The sequence below is a fragment of the Cervus elaphus genome, chromosome 12 (genome assembly GCF_910594005.1).
Source record: "Cervus elaphus chromosome 12, mCerEla1.1, whole genome shotgun sequence".
NCBI classification, from domain to species: domain Eukaryota; kingdom Metazoa; phylum Chordata; class Mammalia; order Artiodactyla; family Cervidae; genus Cervus; species Cervus elaphus.
The window spans coordinates 90,676,284-90,690,662 of NC_057826.1; the positions used below are offsets into that span (position 1 = coordinate 90,676,284).

The 14,379-nt window shown below is 37.7% G+C and overlaps 1 protein-coding gene across 2 annotated transcripts in view; it reads left to right on the forward strand.

Moving 5' to 3' along the window:
- The window catches only part of AP3B1 (adaptor related protein complex 3 subunit beta 1), a 228,004-nt gene that overhangs the window by 156,230 nt on the left and 57,395 nt on the right, over positions 1–14,379 (forward strand). For both annotated transcript variants that reach the window (XM_043919981.1, XM_043919980.1), the window contains exon 22: positions 1,461–1,567. In XM_043919981.1, coding sequence (XP_043775916.1) covers positions 1,461–1,567 — 107 coding nt within the window. The remainder of the gene's footprint in view (positions 1–1,460; positions 1,568–14,379) is intronic.

Consider the following 14,379-nt stretch of genomic DNA (forward strand, 5'->3'; position numbering starts at 1 on the left):
TATCTTGAACTTCTTTGTCTCTCTCTTGCTCCATTGTTCAAAAAGTACTTATTGATAATTTTATGAATGAATATTTGTTCTGCCTAACTTACAAGATATTGTGAGACTAAAGTGAGAGAAAGATGCTTGAAAAGTGATGCCACATGAAGTAAATGTGACTTCCTTTATAGTGTTATTGTAGAGTGAGAATTTGTTGGAAGCTAAAACTTTTTCCACATTTGAATTTATTTCATTCAACAAACAGTTGAACAATGACTAAGTACTGAAAATGTGTCAAAGTCCACTCACACAGACCAGGAGAGATGAAAACATTTAAAGACACAAATTTGTACTACAAGAGAAGTATAGTTGTAGAAGTGTGTCCAAGTGTACCTGTAGAACGAAGAAGACACACAGAAACCATGTTTAAGTGAGTCTAGTTGCGCCTTCCCTCTCAGTGGTATCTCAGTGGATACAGACTGCAAGGTGAATGAGGCAGAGAAGTACCTTTAGGCAAAGCGGATAGAATATACAAGGTTCAAAGACGTGAAGCAAGATCTTGGAAACTTACTTGGTAGAGCTAAAACATAGGAGTGACTGATGAAATTGGAACTAAGCTAGACCTGCCCAGTATGGTGGCCACTGGCCACATGTAGCTACTTAAATTTAATTAAATTTTAAAATGCAGTTCTTTGATCACATTAGCCACATTTCAGGAGCGCAGTTGGTATACTGGCTAATGACAATCATGTTGGCCATTACAGTTAACATTTCCATCATCTCAGAAAGTTCTATTAGACAGTGCAGAGCTAGATCATAGAAGACCTTGCACATTTAATTAAGGAGTTGGACTTTATTTTTGTAGACAGTTGTAAATCTTTGAAGAGTTTTCAGCATGACAGTGATGTGATCAAATTTGTGTTTACAAAAGTTTTTCAAATTTCTTTTATTGATAGAATCAAATATTTTTATCTGGCTCATAGCTTTTGCTGACAAAGTATAATTAGAAGTGAATTAGGTAGTCTGGGCCCCTTATAATTATTACAGTGGAGAATAAAATAGAGAAAAGATTTAATAAACACTCTTTTAAGGCTTATATCCCAACTGGAAAACTCTCTTGAGAGCTGTTGTTATCCTTTACATTAGTCTGAAAAAATGTTTCTTTACCTTTTTCTTTTAGTTAAGCTACTGGATGATTAATGTTAGTGATAATGTTGGGAGATTAAAATTTTCAAAAAGTATTACTCAAGGTATTTATATTCTTATTTTGTTATAGGATTTGTCATTATGTTTTGAAAGCTAAGACTAATAACTGCCATGACTTGATAATAGCTTGACTAAATCAAGATGTTAAATAGAATTGTCATAGACTTATTAATCAAAGTAATTTAATTAGATTTACCAGCAAAATAAAAATGTTGCTTTTAGTAATACGAATTAAATTTTCATGCACATGTGCTAATTTGGCCCTTTACTTACAGTCAACCCGGTGTCCACTCCAGTTGCACTTCCCACCCCAGCTCTTTCTCCAAGCCTGATAGCTGATCTTGAAGGTTTAAACTTGTCAGCTACTTCATCAGTCATTAGCGTAAGTAATTTTCAAAATATATTAGCTCAGTTTTCAAATTATGCCATTGCATCTTTTTTTATTAAAATACAAATAATTAGATTCTTAGCCTCAAACAGTTCTTCCTCTTAACAAATCTATTTCAAATTTGACCTTTTAATTTTGTAAATACATTTTTAAATTAGCCCTATCCAAACCGTTGTCTCAATTTCTCCTTGTTATCCACACTTACTTACCATGTGTACATTTTTCTCTGGTATTGTTATGTATCTAACTTATGAAAAGTTCTTTGCCACATTGAATTAGTTTATATACATAGATTCTGTCCTGAAGAATTGTTTTCTACATGAAGAGACTCCCATTCTCATCATGATTCTATGTCTACCACACTATTCCTTTATCACAGGCTACTAAAACTCTTGTTTTTATTTAAAAACTCAAGATTGTATTTCTTTTTACATTGTGTTTCTATTTGCATTATATATGTACATGCCTTAATGTCTTTTAAGAAAATTCTCTAATATTATTTGTGGGGACTGACTTGGCAACGAGGCAAGAGGCTTACCTATCTCAAAATAATGCCAAAGCCATCAGCCTGTCACAATATCTGAAAGTACAGTAACTTTTTCAGTGTTGGCATGTTATACCACTAACCTTTCACTCTGAGTCAGGCATGCTGCCCGAGATGTATAATCTGTTGGTATGCTTCCTCCTATTACTCTGTCGTTGGCAATCTGACGAACGAAGCAGTAGCACAGCAAGTTCTGGTGGGCACACAGGTAGCTTGAGCAGATCTGCTGAACCAGTGGTTGCCAGGGCGAGCAGGGTGTACATGATTGGTGATTTGAGCTGCCAGGAAACATAGAACTGCTTCTGCCAGAGATAAGAGAGAGCAGTACCTAATTCTTGTACAGTGCTACCAACAAATCTCCTCTTCAAAGCAAATGTGATATCAAGGCTGTGCAATGAAACACTCAAAAGAGCTCCATGCATTCCCCTTTAGCGTTGGTCAACTCAGAAAATACAGGCGAAAACTCTTAAGCGTATCATGTTGTTTTTCAGTTTGTAGAACTTGATTATCTCTTTATCACTCAGAAATGAGTAAAGCGGTATTTGGGACTTTAGTTTGTCCTTCTTACTATAAAAGGTCAAGGCACATTAGAAGAGAGGAGGGGAAAGTGGGTAATTATTTCATTTAAGTAATAAATATTTATTAAGCATTTGTAAAGAGAAACTGGTCATCAAAAAATCTATAGTGAAGCACAGTAAGTTTTTGAGGCGAAGGGAGGACCCTCAAAACTTGGGAGGCAATAAGGTGGTAGATGAATAACTTGGGTTTGATATCAGATGACCAAAAAGGAAATCCCTGCTTTGCCACTTACTAGCTATGTGACCTTGGGCAAATTGGGAAGTAGCTTCTCTGCACCTAAGTTTCCTATGATGATAATATCTACTTCACAGGTTCTTGCAGATTAATGAGCTAATAAATGTGAAGCTCTTAGAACAGTGACTGGCACATTGTCATCACTCAATAAATATTAGCTAATATTTTTGGAAGTGGTATAATACGTGATAATGGACCCTGAGTAGACTCACACTTTATTAGCTGTAAGAAGAATGCAATTGAGATTAGAAAAGCTTGTAGTAAATTTTCACTTATCACAAAGTAATTGAAGGACTCATCTTTTTATACTAAAGAAAATATTTATTGAGATGGTCTCTTCAAAGGAAAAGCAAAGCACTCTCTCGAAAGAGTATGCCCAATAAAAAGAACTCCCAGGTGAAGCAGGATCACAACCTTCATCCCCAAAAGCTAACAAAATGGTCAAACAAGTGATCATAACAAGAATGGCAATCAGAAATTCACCAGCAACAAGCCAATAAAGAAACCAATAGAACTTTAAACAAAGAGAAAAGTAGAGCCTTGAAAAGTAGAACCTATGGAAATAAACTGAGCGTTCTGATGCAGAATATCATGGCTCCTGATCTCACGTCCAGCCCTTGAAACAGTGCTTTAGAAAGCTGAATCAACCAAAGTGTAAGTTTCCTCATTAGGTATACAAATTTAGATAGAAATAGACTAAAGACATCAAGGAAATACTCAAAGACTAGTCCTCAAAAATTAAAAGCTCCAATAATGGTATGGGACCTCAACAAATGCAAGAGTCTCTTGAATCCCAAAATAAAATTCATGGATGAGTACATCCTTAATTTAAAAATCAACATGTTACCTCAATTCAATAGAAAGAAAAAAGTACTTTCTAATAAATAGTACAATGATTGACTATAACTACGTTAGACCATAAATGTTTGACTGTAACTACATTAGAAATGAGGTGAAGTAGTGAAATGATGCCGGCAACTGTAAATGCAAACCAATGAACTGTGTGATTGTATTAGCAACCCAAATACCGTGAGCTGTGGTGTAACATGATTTTCCAAAATATTGAATGGTTTTTCTGGTAGTTATTCCTGGAAAATTGAATATTTTAAAATCTTGCAGTGCGGGCCCCCCCACCCATAAAAGACTACTCTGTACTGATATGAAAAGTGTTCTAGGACCAGGTGATTTTTAAACAGGTTTCCACGTTATGAATGTCCAACAAGACAGGTGAAAGTTGTGAGGAACGTGGTATAATCCTTATTGAATGAATCTTCCCTGGGATTCATCCAGAAAACGAATGAGGGATGCAGTGAAACAGGCGTTACATACTTCTCCACTGATGTCGTCTAAACCATCATTCTGGGTGGCACTTTGGGCATCTGTGTATAGAATCATCAAAATATGCATCCTGGTTGACAGAGTAATCTTGTGAAAGTGTTAGTCAGTCAGTTGTGTCCGACCCTTTGCAATCCCATGGACTGTAGCCCAGGGCTGTTCTCCAGGCAAGAATACTGGAGTGGGTAGCCATTCCCTTTTCCAGGGGATCTTCCTGACCCAGAGATAGAACCCAGGTCTTTTGCATTGCAGATGGATTCTTTACTGAGCCACAAGGGAAACCCAGTAATCTTATGTCTAGGTTTTTCTTCTAAGGAAATAATTAGAAATACAGAGGTTTATGTGCATGGTTATTTGTAACCACAGTGCCGTGATAGGAGAATGATGGCTGCATCAGGCAGAGTCAAATTAAAGCATGTTGTGTAGTCTGAATAAAGATGGTTTATTAAATCTTTGAATGAGATTTTAAAATGTGGTATAAAATTAAATGATGAAACAATATAAAGTATTATGTATTTTACCTCAACTTTATAAAATTGTATACTCACTATTTTTTAAATGTAAGGAGAATGAAAGAAGAAAATACTATTATATGTAGTATTTTCCAGAGTTTCTCTAGGCAAGGATTAATAAATATATATATATATAACCCAAAAAGCAGTCATTTTGTAATAGGCATGGTAAGCATGTATATGAATGACTAGGATGCCATTTTATTGATACCTAATGTCTGTCTTTCTGAATCAACAACAGTAATTATATTAAGCAAGTAATTTGGTTTTCTCCCCTCTAAAATAAAAGCAAAGTAGATCTCCATGTTTCCTTTTAATTCTAACATTTTGTGAATCTGTGGAATTTTTAAGCAAACAAATTATGCTGGGATGATTTGAGTGTGAAAATAAATGGATTAAACACTTTTTAGCTTATATGGTGACTTCTGTTTCACTAGTTCAGTTCAGTCCAGTCGCTCAGTTATGTCCAGCTCTTTGCAGCCCCACAGACTGCAGCACGCCAGGCTTCCCTGTCCATCACCAACTCCCAGAGCTTCCTCAAACTCACATCCATTGAGTTAGTGATGCCATCCAACCATCTCATCCTCTGTCGTCCCCTTCTTCTTCCACTTTCAATCTTTCCCAGCATCAGGGTCTTTTCAAATGCATCAGTTCTTCACGTCAGGTGGCCAAAGTGTTGGAGTTTCAGCTTCAGCATCAGTCCTTCCAATGAATATTCAGGACTGATTTCCTTTAGGATGGACTGGTTTGTTTCTCCTGGCAGTCCAAGGGACTCTCAAGAGTCTTCTCCAACACCACAGTTCAAAAGCATCCATTCTTTGGTGCTCAGCTTTCTTTATGGTCCAACTCTCACATCCATACTTGACTATTGGAAAAACCATGGCTTTGACTAGATGGACCTTTGTCAGCAAAGTAATGTCTCTGCTTTTTAATGTGCTGTTTGGGTTGGTCATAGCTTTTCTTCCAAGGAGCAAGTGTCTTTTAATCTCATGGCTGCGGTCACCGTCTGGAGTGCTTTTGGAGCCCAAGAAAATAAAGTCTGTCACTATTTCCATTATTTCCCCATCTATTTGCCATGAAGTGATGGGACTAGATGCCATGATCTTTGTTTTTTGAATGTTGAGTTTTAAGCCAGCTTTTTAATTCTTCTCTTTCAATTTCATCTAGGTCATTAAGATCTTTTTTGTATAGGTCTTCTGTGTATTCTTGCCACATTTTCTTAATATCTTCTGCTTCTGTTAGGTCCTTACCTTTTCTGTCCTTTATTATGCCCGTCGTTGCATGAAATGTTCCTTTGGTATCTCTAATTTTCTTGAAGAGATTTCTAGTCTTTCCCATTCTGTTGTTTTCCTCTATTTCTTTGCATTGATCGCTGAGGAAGGCTTTCTTGTTTCTCCTTGCTATTCTTTAGAACTCTGCATTCAAAGGGGTATATCTTTCCTTTTCTCTTTGCATTTCACTTCTCTTCTTTTCTCAGCTATTTGTAAGGCCTCCTCAGACAACCATTTTGCCTTTTTGCATTTCTTTTTCTTGGGGATGGTCTTGATCCCTGCCTCCTGTACAATGTCATGAATCTCTGTCCAAAGTTCTTCAAGCACTCTGTCTATCATATTTAATCCCCTGAATCTCTTTGTTCATTCCAGTGTATAATCGTAAGTGATTTGATGTAGGTCAGGAAGCAACAGTTAGAACTGGACATGGAACAACAGACTGGTTCCAAATAGGAAAAGGAGTACGTCAATGCTGTATATTGTCACCCTGCTTATTAAACTTATATGCCGAGTACATCATGAGAAATGCTGGGCTGGAAGAAGCACAAGCTGGAATCAAGATTGCCAGGAGAAATATCAATAACCTCAGATATGCAGATGACACCACCCTTATGGCAGAAAGTGAAAGAGGAGAGTGAAAAAGTTGGCTTAAAGCTTAACATTCAGAAAACTAAGATCATGGCATCTGGTCCCATCACCTCATGGGAAATAGATGGGGAGACAGTGGAAACAGTGTCAGACTTTATTTTTGGGGGCTCCAAAATCACTGCAGATGGTGACTGAAGCCATGAAATTAAAAGATGCTTACTCCTTGGAAGGAAAGTTATGACCAACCTAGATAGCATATTAAAAAGCAAAGACATTACTTTGCCAACAAAAGTCCGTCTGGTCAAAGCTATGGTTTTTCCAGTGGTCATGTATGGATGTGAGAGTTGGACTGTGAAGAAAGCTGAGTGCCGAAAAATTGATGCTTTTGAACTGTGGTGTTGCAGAAGACTCTTGAGAGTCCCTTGGACTGCAAGGAGATCCAACCAGTCCACCCTAAAGGAGATCAGTCCTGGGTGTTCATTGGAAGGACTGATGTTGAAGCTGAAACTCCAGTATTTAGGCCACCTCATGCGAAGAGTTGACTTATTGGAAAAGACCCTGATGCTGGGAGGGATTGGGGGCAGGAGGAGAAGGGGATGACAGAGGATGAGGTGGCTGGATGGCATCACCGACTCGATGGGCATGAGCTTAAGTAAACTCCAGGAGTTGGTAATGGACAGGGAGGCCTGGCGTGCCACCAAGAGTTGAATATGACTGAGCAACTGAATTGAACTGAACTGAGAGTATATCAGTAAAGAAACTGAATTTTTAGTGAATTACTTGTAAAATTTTTTTTTTTAACTATATTATTGTTAGGCTAAGAGTTTCTAAATTCTTATACTTCACACCCCCACAATTCAGTAGTAGCAATCCTCAGAGTATTAGTCCTCTGGCGAAGATGAGAAACGAAGGGGAGGGATGAAGTTTGCATATTAAGAGTAAATGTGAAATAAAAGTGAATTATTCCTGGTGGCTCAGACGGTAAAGAATCCGCCTGGGATGCCGGAGACTTGGGTTCAATCCCTGGGTTGGGAAGAGGGATAGCAGCCCACTCCAGTATTCTTGCCTGGAGAATCCCCATGGATAGACGAGCCTGGTGGGCTACTGTCCATTGGGTCACTGAGAGTCGGGCACAATTGAGCGACTAAGCAGAGCACAGCAGAAGTATCAATTGTTCACCTAGGGTATTAGAAATGTTGGAAAATTGGAGAAACAGTTGTTCAATGTGGCTAAAGCATAACATAGAGGTTGGAATAACCAAGTCTGTGATGCTGGAGACTGTTGGTGACATACTATCATGAGAAAATTATAGTAATGATTTCTTTCTTATATCTTGGTACATATAGAAAAGTGATAACAGGTGGCTCAGAGAGTAAAGAATTTGCTGGAGACCTGGGTTCAATGCCTGGAAGATCTCCTGAAGAAGGGAATGGTTACCCACTCCAGTATTCTTGCCTGGAGAATTCCATGGACAGAGGAGCCTGGCGGGCTATAGTCCATGGGGTAGCAAAGAGTCAGACATGCCCAAGTGACTGACATACACACAGTATTTGTATTGTGCTCTGGAGTAAACAGAGATGCTGCAGGAGATGAAGGTTCCCAGGCCGGAAGCTCCAGTTTCACAGGAAACACCTGACATTTCTGAGGTTAATGGCAGAGGCAGTAGCGCAGCGTACCTCTGACCCATTTGTGGTACATTAGTGAGGAAGCGCTGACTTAGCTGCTGTAATATAACCAGTTTGATCCTCATGGATCACAGTCCCTAAGTGGAATTTAACTTAGGAGGCTGTGGGAAGGTTCATTAAGAAAAGCAATCTTTATAAAGGACAGCGGTAATATATTAAGGAGTAGTAAGTAATTCCAAGAACAGTCCATGAAAGAGAAACCAGGGTTGCAAAAAGAAAACGTCAGTTTGATACAATATGTTATTTGGAGTTAGCCCAGCTTGATGTTACAGGCTTCCCACATGGCACAGTGGTAAAGAATCCACAATCCGCCTGCCAAAGCAGGAGACTGTAAGAGATGCTGGTTCGATCCCTGGGTGAGAAAGATCCCCTGGAGAAGGAAATGGCAACCCACTCCAGTATTCCTGCCTGGAAAATCCTGTGGACAGAGGATCCTGGCAGGCTGCAGTCCATGGGGTCTGGAAGAGTCAGCCACGACTGAGCGGCTGAGCACATGATGATAGGGCAGAGCCCTCCGGGCTGGTGAGCTTGTCCACGGCCGCTGAGGCAGCTGCAGGCTCCCCTCAAGTATGACAGTTCCCTAGGTCAGTTCACACAACTCAGGGAAACCCTATGTTTAGGGTTACAGGTTTACTGTGGCATGCTCATGCTCAGTTGCATCAGTAGCGTCCGACTCTTTGCAACTGCATGGACCGTAGCACACCAGTCTCCTCTGTACGTGGGATTCTCAAGGCAGAAATACTGGAGTGGGTTGCCATGCCCTCCTCCAGGGTATCTTCCTGACCCAAGGATCAAACCTGTGTCTCTTACGTCTCCTGCATTGGCAGGTGCGTTCTTTACCACTAGTGCCACCTGTTTATTGTATGTAACAATAGGATAAAATTAGCATCAGCTGAAGGAAGAAATCTATGGAGGAGATTCTGGTTGTGTCTCAAACTCAAAGCTTTGGGGTTACCCTCCTTGTGTTGGAGTTGGTAGTATATACAGGAGTACTGCCAACCAGGGTTGCTCACCAAGCTTAGAGAGCCAGTTTTTATTGAGGCTTTACTGCATAAGCAGTGTCGACTGAATTAATTGCCTCATGGCTGACTCGCTCTCTAGTCTTCCCCTCCAAGTCAGTCAGATATCAGCGCCCTAGACCCCCAGCCCTCTATAATCATACGGTTGGTCTTTCTGGTGTGGTCAGCTTCCATCTTGGGTTATCTGCTTAGCCAAGCTTTCTAGGGGCCCACCATGAATAAAAAAGGCACTCCATCACTCTGGAAATTCCAAGTCTTTAGAGGCTACCTCTCAAGAGCTAGAACAAAGTCCAGATCAGTCTTTAAATGAGACCGGATTCCTACTACATATGCCAGTTAAGTGTTGTTGTTTTTTTCATTCAACAAGTATTTATTCAGGGCAGAATATGAGGAGGAGCCAAAGATTTAGTTGTGTACAAGGCTATGTTCCAGACCTTAGGGAGTTTACAGTTGAGTAAGAGCAAAACAAAAGAAAAATGTCCTCAAAATTATGTAACTTCGGTATACTAAGTATTTTCATTTTGTAACATAGTTTGCCCTTTGGGATATTTCTACAAATGCAGGTTGTCAGCATTTCTATGACTGTATACATAAACATGGTTATTTTATATTAGCTAACCTCCACAGCGCCACCTATTTCAGTACTAGCTTAAAATCTAGCAGGAGTTAACTTTTGACATTTAACACAGTTTAGAATTTAAATATCTGAACTAACATCACGCTCTAACAAAAAGTAGATGGATAATTTTGAGTACATGCTGTTCACCTCTACTTTCTTGAAGTGACGCTGTGGATATTCACTAAATCACTTAATGAAGAAATAGATTCCCACCATGTCCAGTAAAGACAATAGCAGCAGCAGCATTAACCTGAGGTTTGTGCTTATTATTATGGGTAGTCAGCATGGAATTTTCCTATGAGCAGCCAAAAGATGGCATTGTTTTATCAATGTGAAGCTACTTCACTAAGGGCTCCACCGGCCCCTTCAGGGCTTCCTGCTGGCTCAGTCAGTAAAGAATCTGCCTGCACTGCAGTAGACCCCAATTCGATCCCTGGGTCAGGAAGATCCCCTGGTGAGGGGAGTGGCAACCCACTCCAGTATTCTTGCCTGGAAAATCCCATGGACAGAAGAGCCTGGTGGGCTACAGTCCATGGAATTGCAAGAGTGGGACATGGCTTATGGACTAAACCAACCCCTTCCAGGATTTACAGGCTGAAAGTAAGAAAGAGAAAACCCACATGTAATGTGCCCTTGAACAGGCAAAGTGAGGCAAGGAAAAGGCTTTTTTTTTTTTTTTAATACATAAACCAAGTTTACCACTTGAAGTTCGTGTTTATCATTAGTTCTGTGAAACTTCCTATGAAAGGAATATAGGAGAACTGGCAAGTAGGCCTACAGCTTCTGCTCTTGATAGAGATTGGCAACTACTTGAGTTACAGCTATCCATGGTTAGGAATGAGATCCTGACCCAGTTTGTATTATAGGAAATTAATTGGAAAATCAAGAGTACCTGTCAGACCTGCTTTTGGCACAGAGGTCACTATGTCAGTTTTAAAACAATATGAAGAAAAAAACAAACCATAACTCATGATGCAGAACCTGAATTTCTCAGTCTGAATTTGCTAAAACAGCCTGTGGAATTACTCGGTAATCGCATCATAATGATGGACAGTTGTAACTGAATTTGATCTCCATTTCTCAAAAGTGGACTTAGATAGGCCTTTCACTTTTTTAAAATTGATACTGGGCTAGGGCATTTTACGGAGAAGGCAATGGGCAACCCACTCCAGTACTTTTTGCCTGGAAAATCCCATGGACAGAGGAGCCTGGTAGGCTGCAGTCCATGGGGTCGCACAGAGTTGGACCCAACTGAAGCAACTTAGCAGCAGCAGCAGGTCATTTTAATTTTGTTTTCCAATCTGCTCTCTTCTACCACCAGAGTGCTGGCTTTCTTCTAGTTTGCCTACAAGGACAGATTGCTTCTAGTTTTTGTACAAGGGTCTTACTAAGTCATATGCTAGATATTTCACGAATACATAGCCTCATTCCCACATAAATGATAATATATCTGTGTTAAAGATTGTTTTCTGATATGCTGGACAAACTGTATTTTTTTAAATATGTGCTTTTTATATTTTAAAAACTTAAGCCTCAGGCTAAGAGACAAGTCGAGCTCAGATCAAAAATTTCCTTGACTTTAAAGAAGGAAGAAATTATAAGTTAAAATTAAAAATAATTTTGTCATTTTAAATTTGGGAAAAATCCTTTATTTGTTCTGATGAAAATGTCAGTAGTCATGGAACTGTGATAAAAATAATGAAAAATCACTGGCCTGGGTCTGCTTAAATTGAAAACATTTTTTAATTAAAGTCTGACAGTATTTTGTGCTTTCATTGCCCAGCCATGTCCCATCTTATTCTTTTATTTAATTCTCTTCTGCATATGAGTTGCTTTAATTTTTAAATTAATCTTTAAGGTATGCTGTATTACTGCTTTATCTTTTTATTTCTGTACTAATTCAGAGGTCTCATAGTTAGTAACAGACCATTATCATCTCTCCCTGTCCTAGATTATTAAGATGAGCTGCTTCTTAAAAAGATATTGTTATTAATTTTACCTATAGGTTTTTTATTGTAAAAACATTTTTTATTTGCCTTAAACAAATATATGGCAATCTTAAGTCTTGAATTCTCCACATTGAAAAATCCACTCTATCAATTGCTAACAATAGTTATTATAGCAAAACAAACAAAAAAAAAAGGTTACCACCAAAACAAAGAAAATATGTGTAGAAATTTGTAAGAAACAAAAGGATTAAAGACATGATGGTAAAGAGGGCCCGGGCCTGCCTGTTACTTTGTGGTGAGTAGTTCCTGTCCTTGCTGTGGGTTCCATCTTTAGAGCTAAGGCAGTTCACTTGAGACTTTTTTCCTAAGATTATTGTTTTTAGTTTTCATTAATTACAATTATATGTACTACACTCGAAAATAAAAGGTTTTATAGTACCAGTTATTTTAAAAGAATTTAATCTTTTCTGGAAATTTTGTTTTCCGCATTTGAAGTTGATTGAGCATTGTATTGTTGTCAGCTGCTATGTTGTGAATTTTTTTGCTTGTGTTGAATTATGATATCTATAGTGAAAAATATTTTTTAAGCTTTAAGATATCTTAGACTATTATGCATTGGCCAGTCATGTTTTAATTATTATTTAATTATGTATCAGTCAAGTTAACTTCTGTTACCTCTGTTCCTCTTTTAAAAGCTTGCCAAAAATTTTCTGAACACAGGACAAGGCATGGTATGGAAAATTGATTTTCCATTCCATTAAGTGTTATTTAATAGTATTAAGCCTTTTAACATGAAAAACTTTCCCTAAACATGAAAAATCTTACTTTGATACTTAGAGAAACTTTGTTTCTCTTCAAAGGAAAAGAGAATGAATTTAGCTTTCAGGCACACACGAAACTAACACTAAGAAATTAATTTATTACCAGAGAGAAGAGAACATGGAGTAAAAATAGATAAGCACAGTCTATGACCCTAATATCAAAGAAAAGTAAGAGCCACTTATCTTAGAATATATCAGATACACTGTGATTCAAATCATTCAGGAATATAATTACAGACAGCTTTTATAGGCCTATCAATATGGGTTATTTCTCTACATTTGCAGCTGTTCCACATTACTGAATATATAAATATCTCCCCTAAATTCTAAATTATTACTAAAGGTCTACTGTACACTTCTGCTGAAAAAAGATAACAAAACAAATTTTTACTGTGTTCTTTAACATGCATAATTTAGGTGAGATACCAACAAAATGTAACATGTGTGTCTTGTTTGAATCCTGACTGTAGCAAACCAACTCTGAAAAGACATATATATGATAGTTGAGGAAATGTGAACACTATTTTACATGAAATTGGGGTAGTTTTTTTTTTCTTTAGGTGTGATAATAGTATTATAAGTTTTCTTGACAAGTCTTTATCTGTTAGATATACAAACCAAACTGTTTCCTGATGAAATTACTATATCATCTGACATTTGAAGTAGAACAAAAGATTAAGCAAGATTGGACAAATATTGATAGTTTTTTGAAAGTTAGTGATCAGTACCTTATGTTATTCTCTCTGCTTTTGTGTATGTTTGAAAGTTTTCCTAGTAAGTTTTTTTAAAACAGTACACAGTTTCAGAAACTTATTTCATATTTTCACTGAAGATTTTGGCATCCATGCTTCACTACATGTGTGCCTTGCCAAAGTTATCTTGTAAATTTAAGATAGTACGTTAAATTTTGAGTTCCACTCAGAGTGTCATCTGTGAAATAAGAAGACTGTAATATGTAATAGATTGTTTCTAACATCCCTCAGTTCTAGCTCTTAGAAGTCTGTGGGAAATTAAGAGGGAGACAGCAAGTGACTTTAGTAAACATCAGTGTCAGTGTAGGGGAAAGGTGCCTTATCTTTTATATTAGAAATATATTAATCTAATAAGACTCAGAGTCTGGGTCCCTGGAAGATAGGACAGGGCCTTTGTGTTGGCCTTTCTGTTCTCACTGCTCGATCCATAATAGAAATTCATCCAAAGTGTATTAAATGAATGAAATTAATCTTTCCTGTTTTCTAGTTTCATTATTATAGAATCCTTTCCCTCTGATTTCAGCTTAAAAGACTATTGTTAACCTGTTAGTGAGAATTATTCTTGTGAAGCACATATCTCAAAAGTAGTCATGATCATTTCCTTACATATTTCTTTTCTTATAACATGCAACATTTAAGACTGAAATGGAGAATAAGTTATTGTTTTACTTTGTTTGACTAAATGTATCTTAATAGCCCATTCTTTATATATCTTATGTGCTCTCAATTTGGCTAAAAATACAGCGTGGTAAACTAAGAAACTAAAATTAACATTTTTATTTTATTTTCCCATCAATAGAGCAGATCTCCTAAAAATTTAAAGCACATCTTTCTAAGGTAACATTTACCTCCTCACATCTTTAGCAGCTATCAGACATGACATGGGACATATTCATTG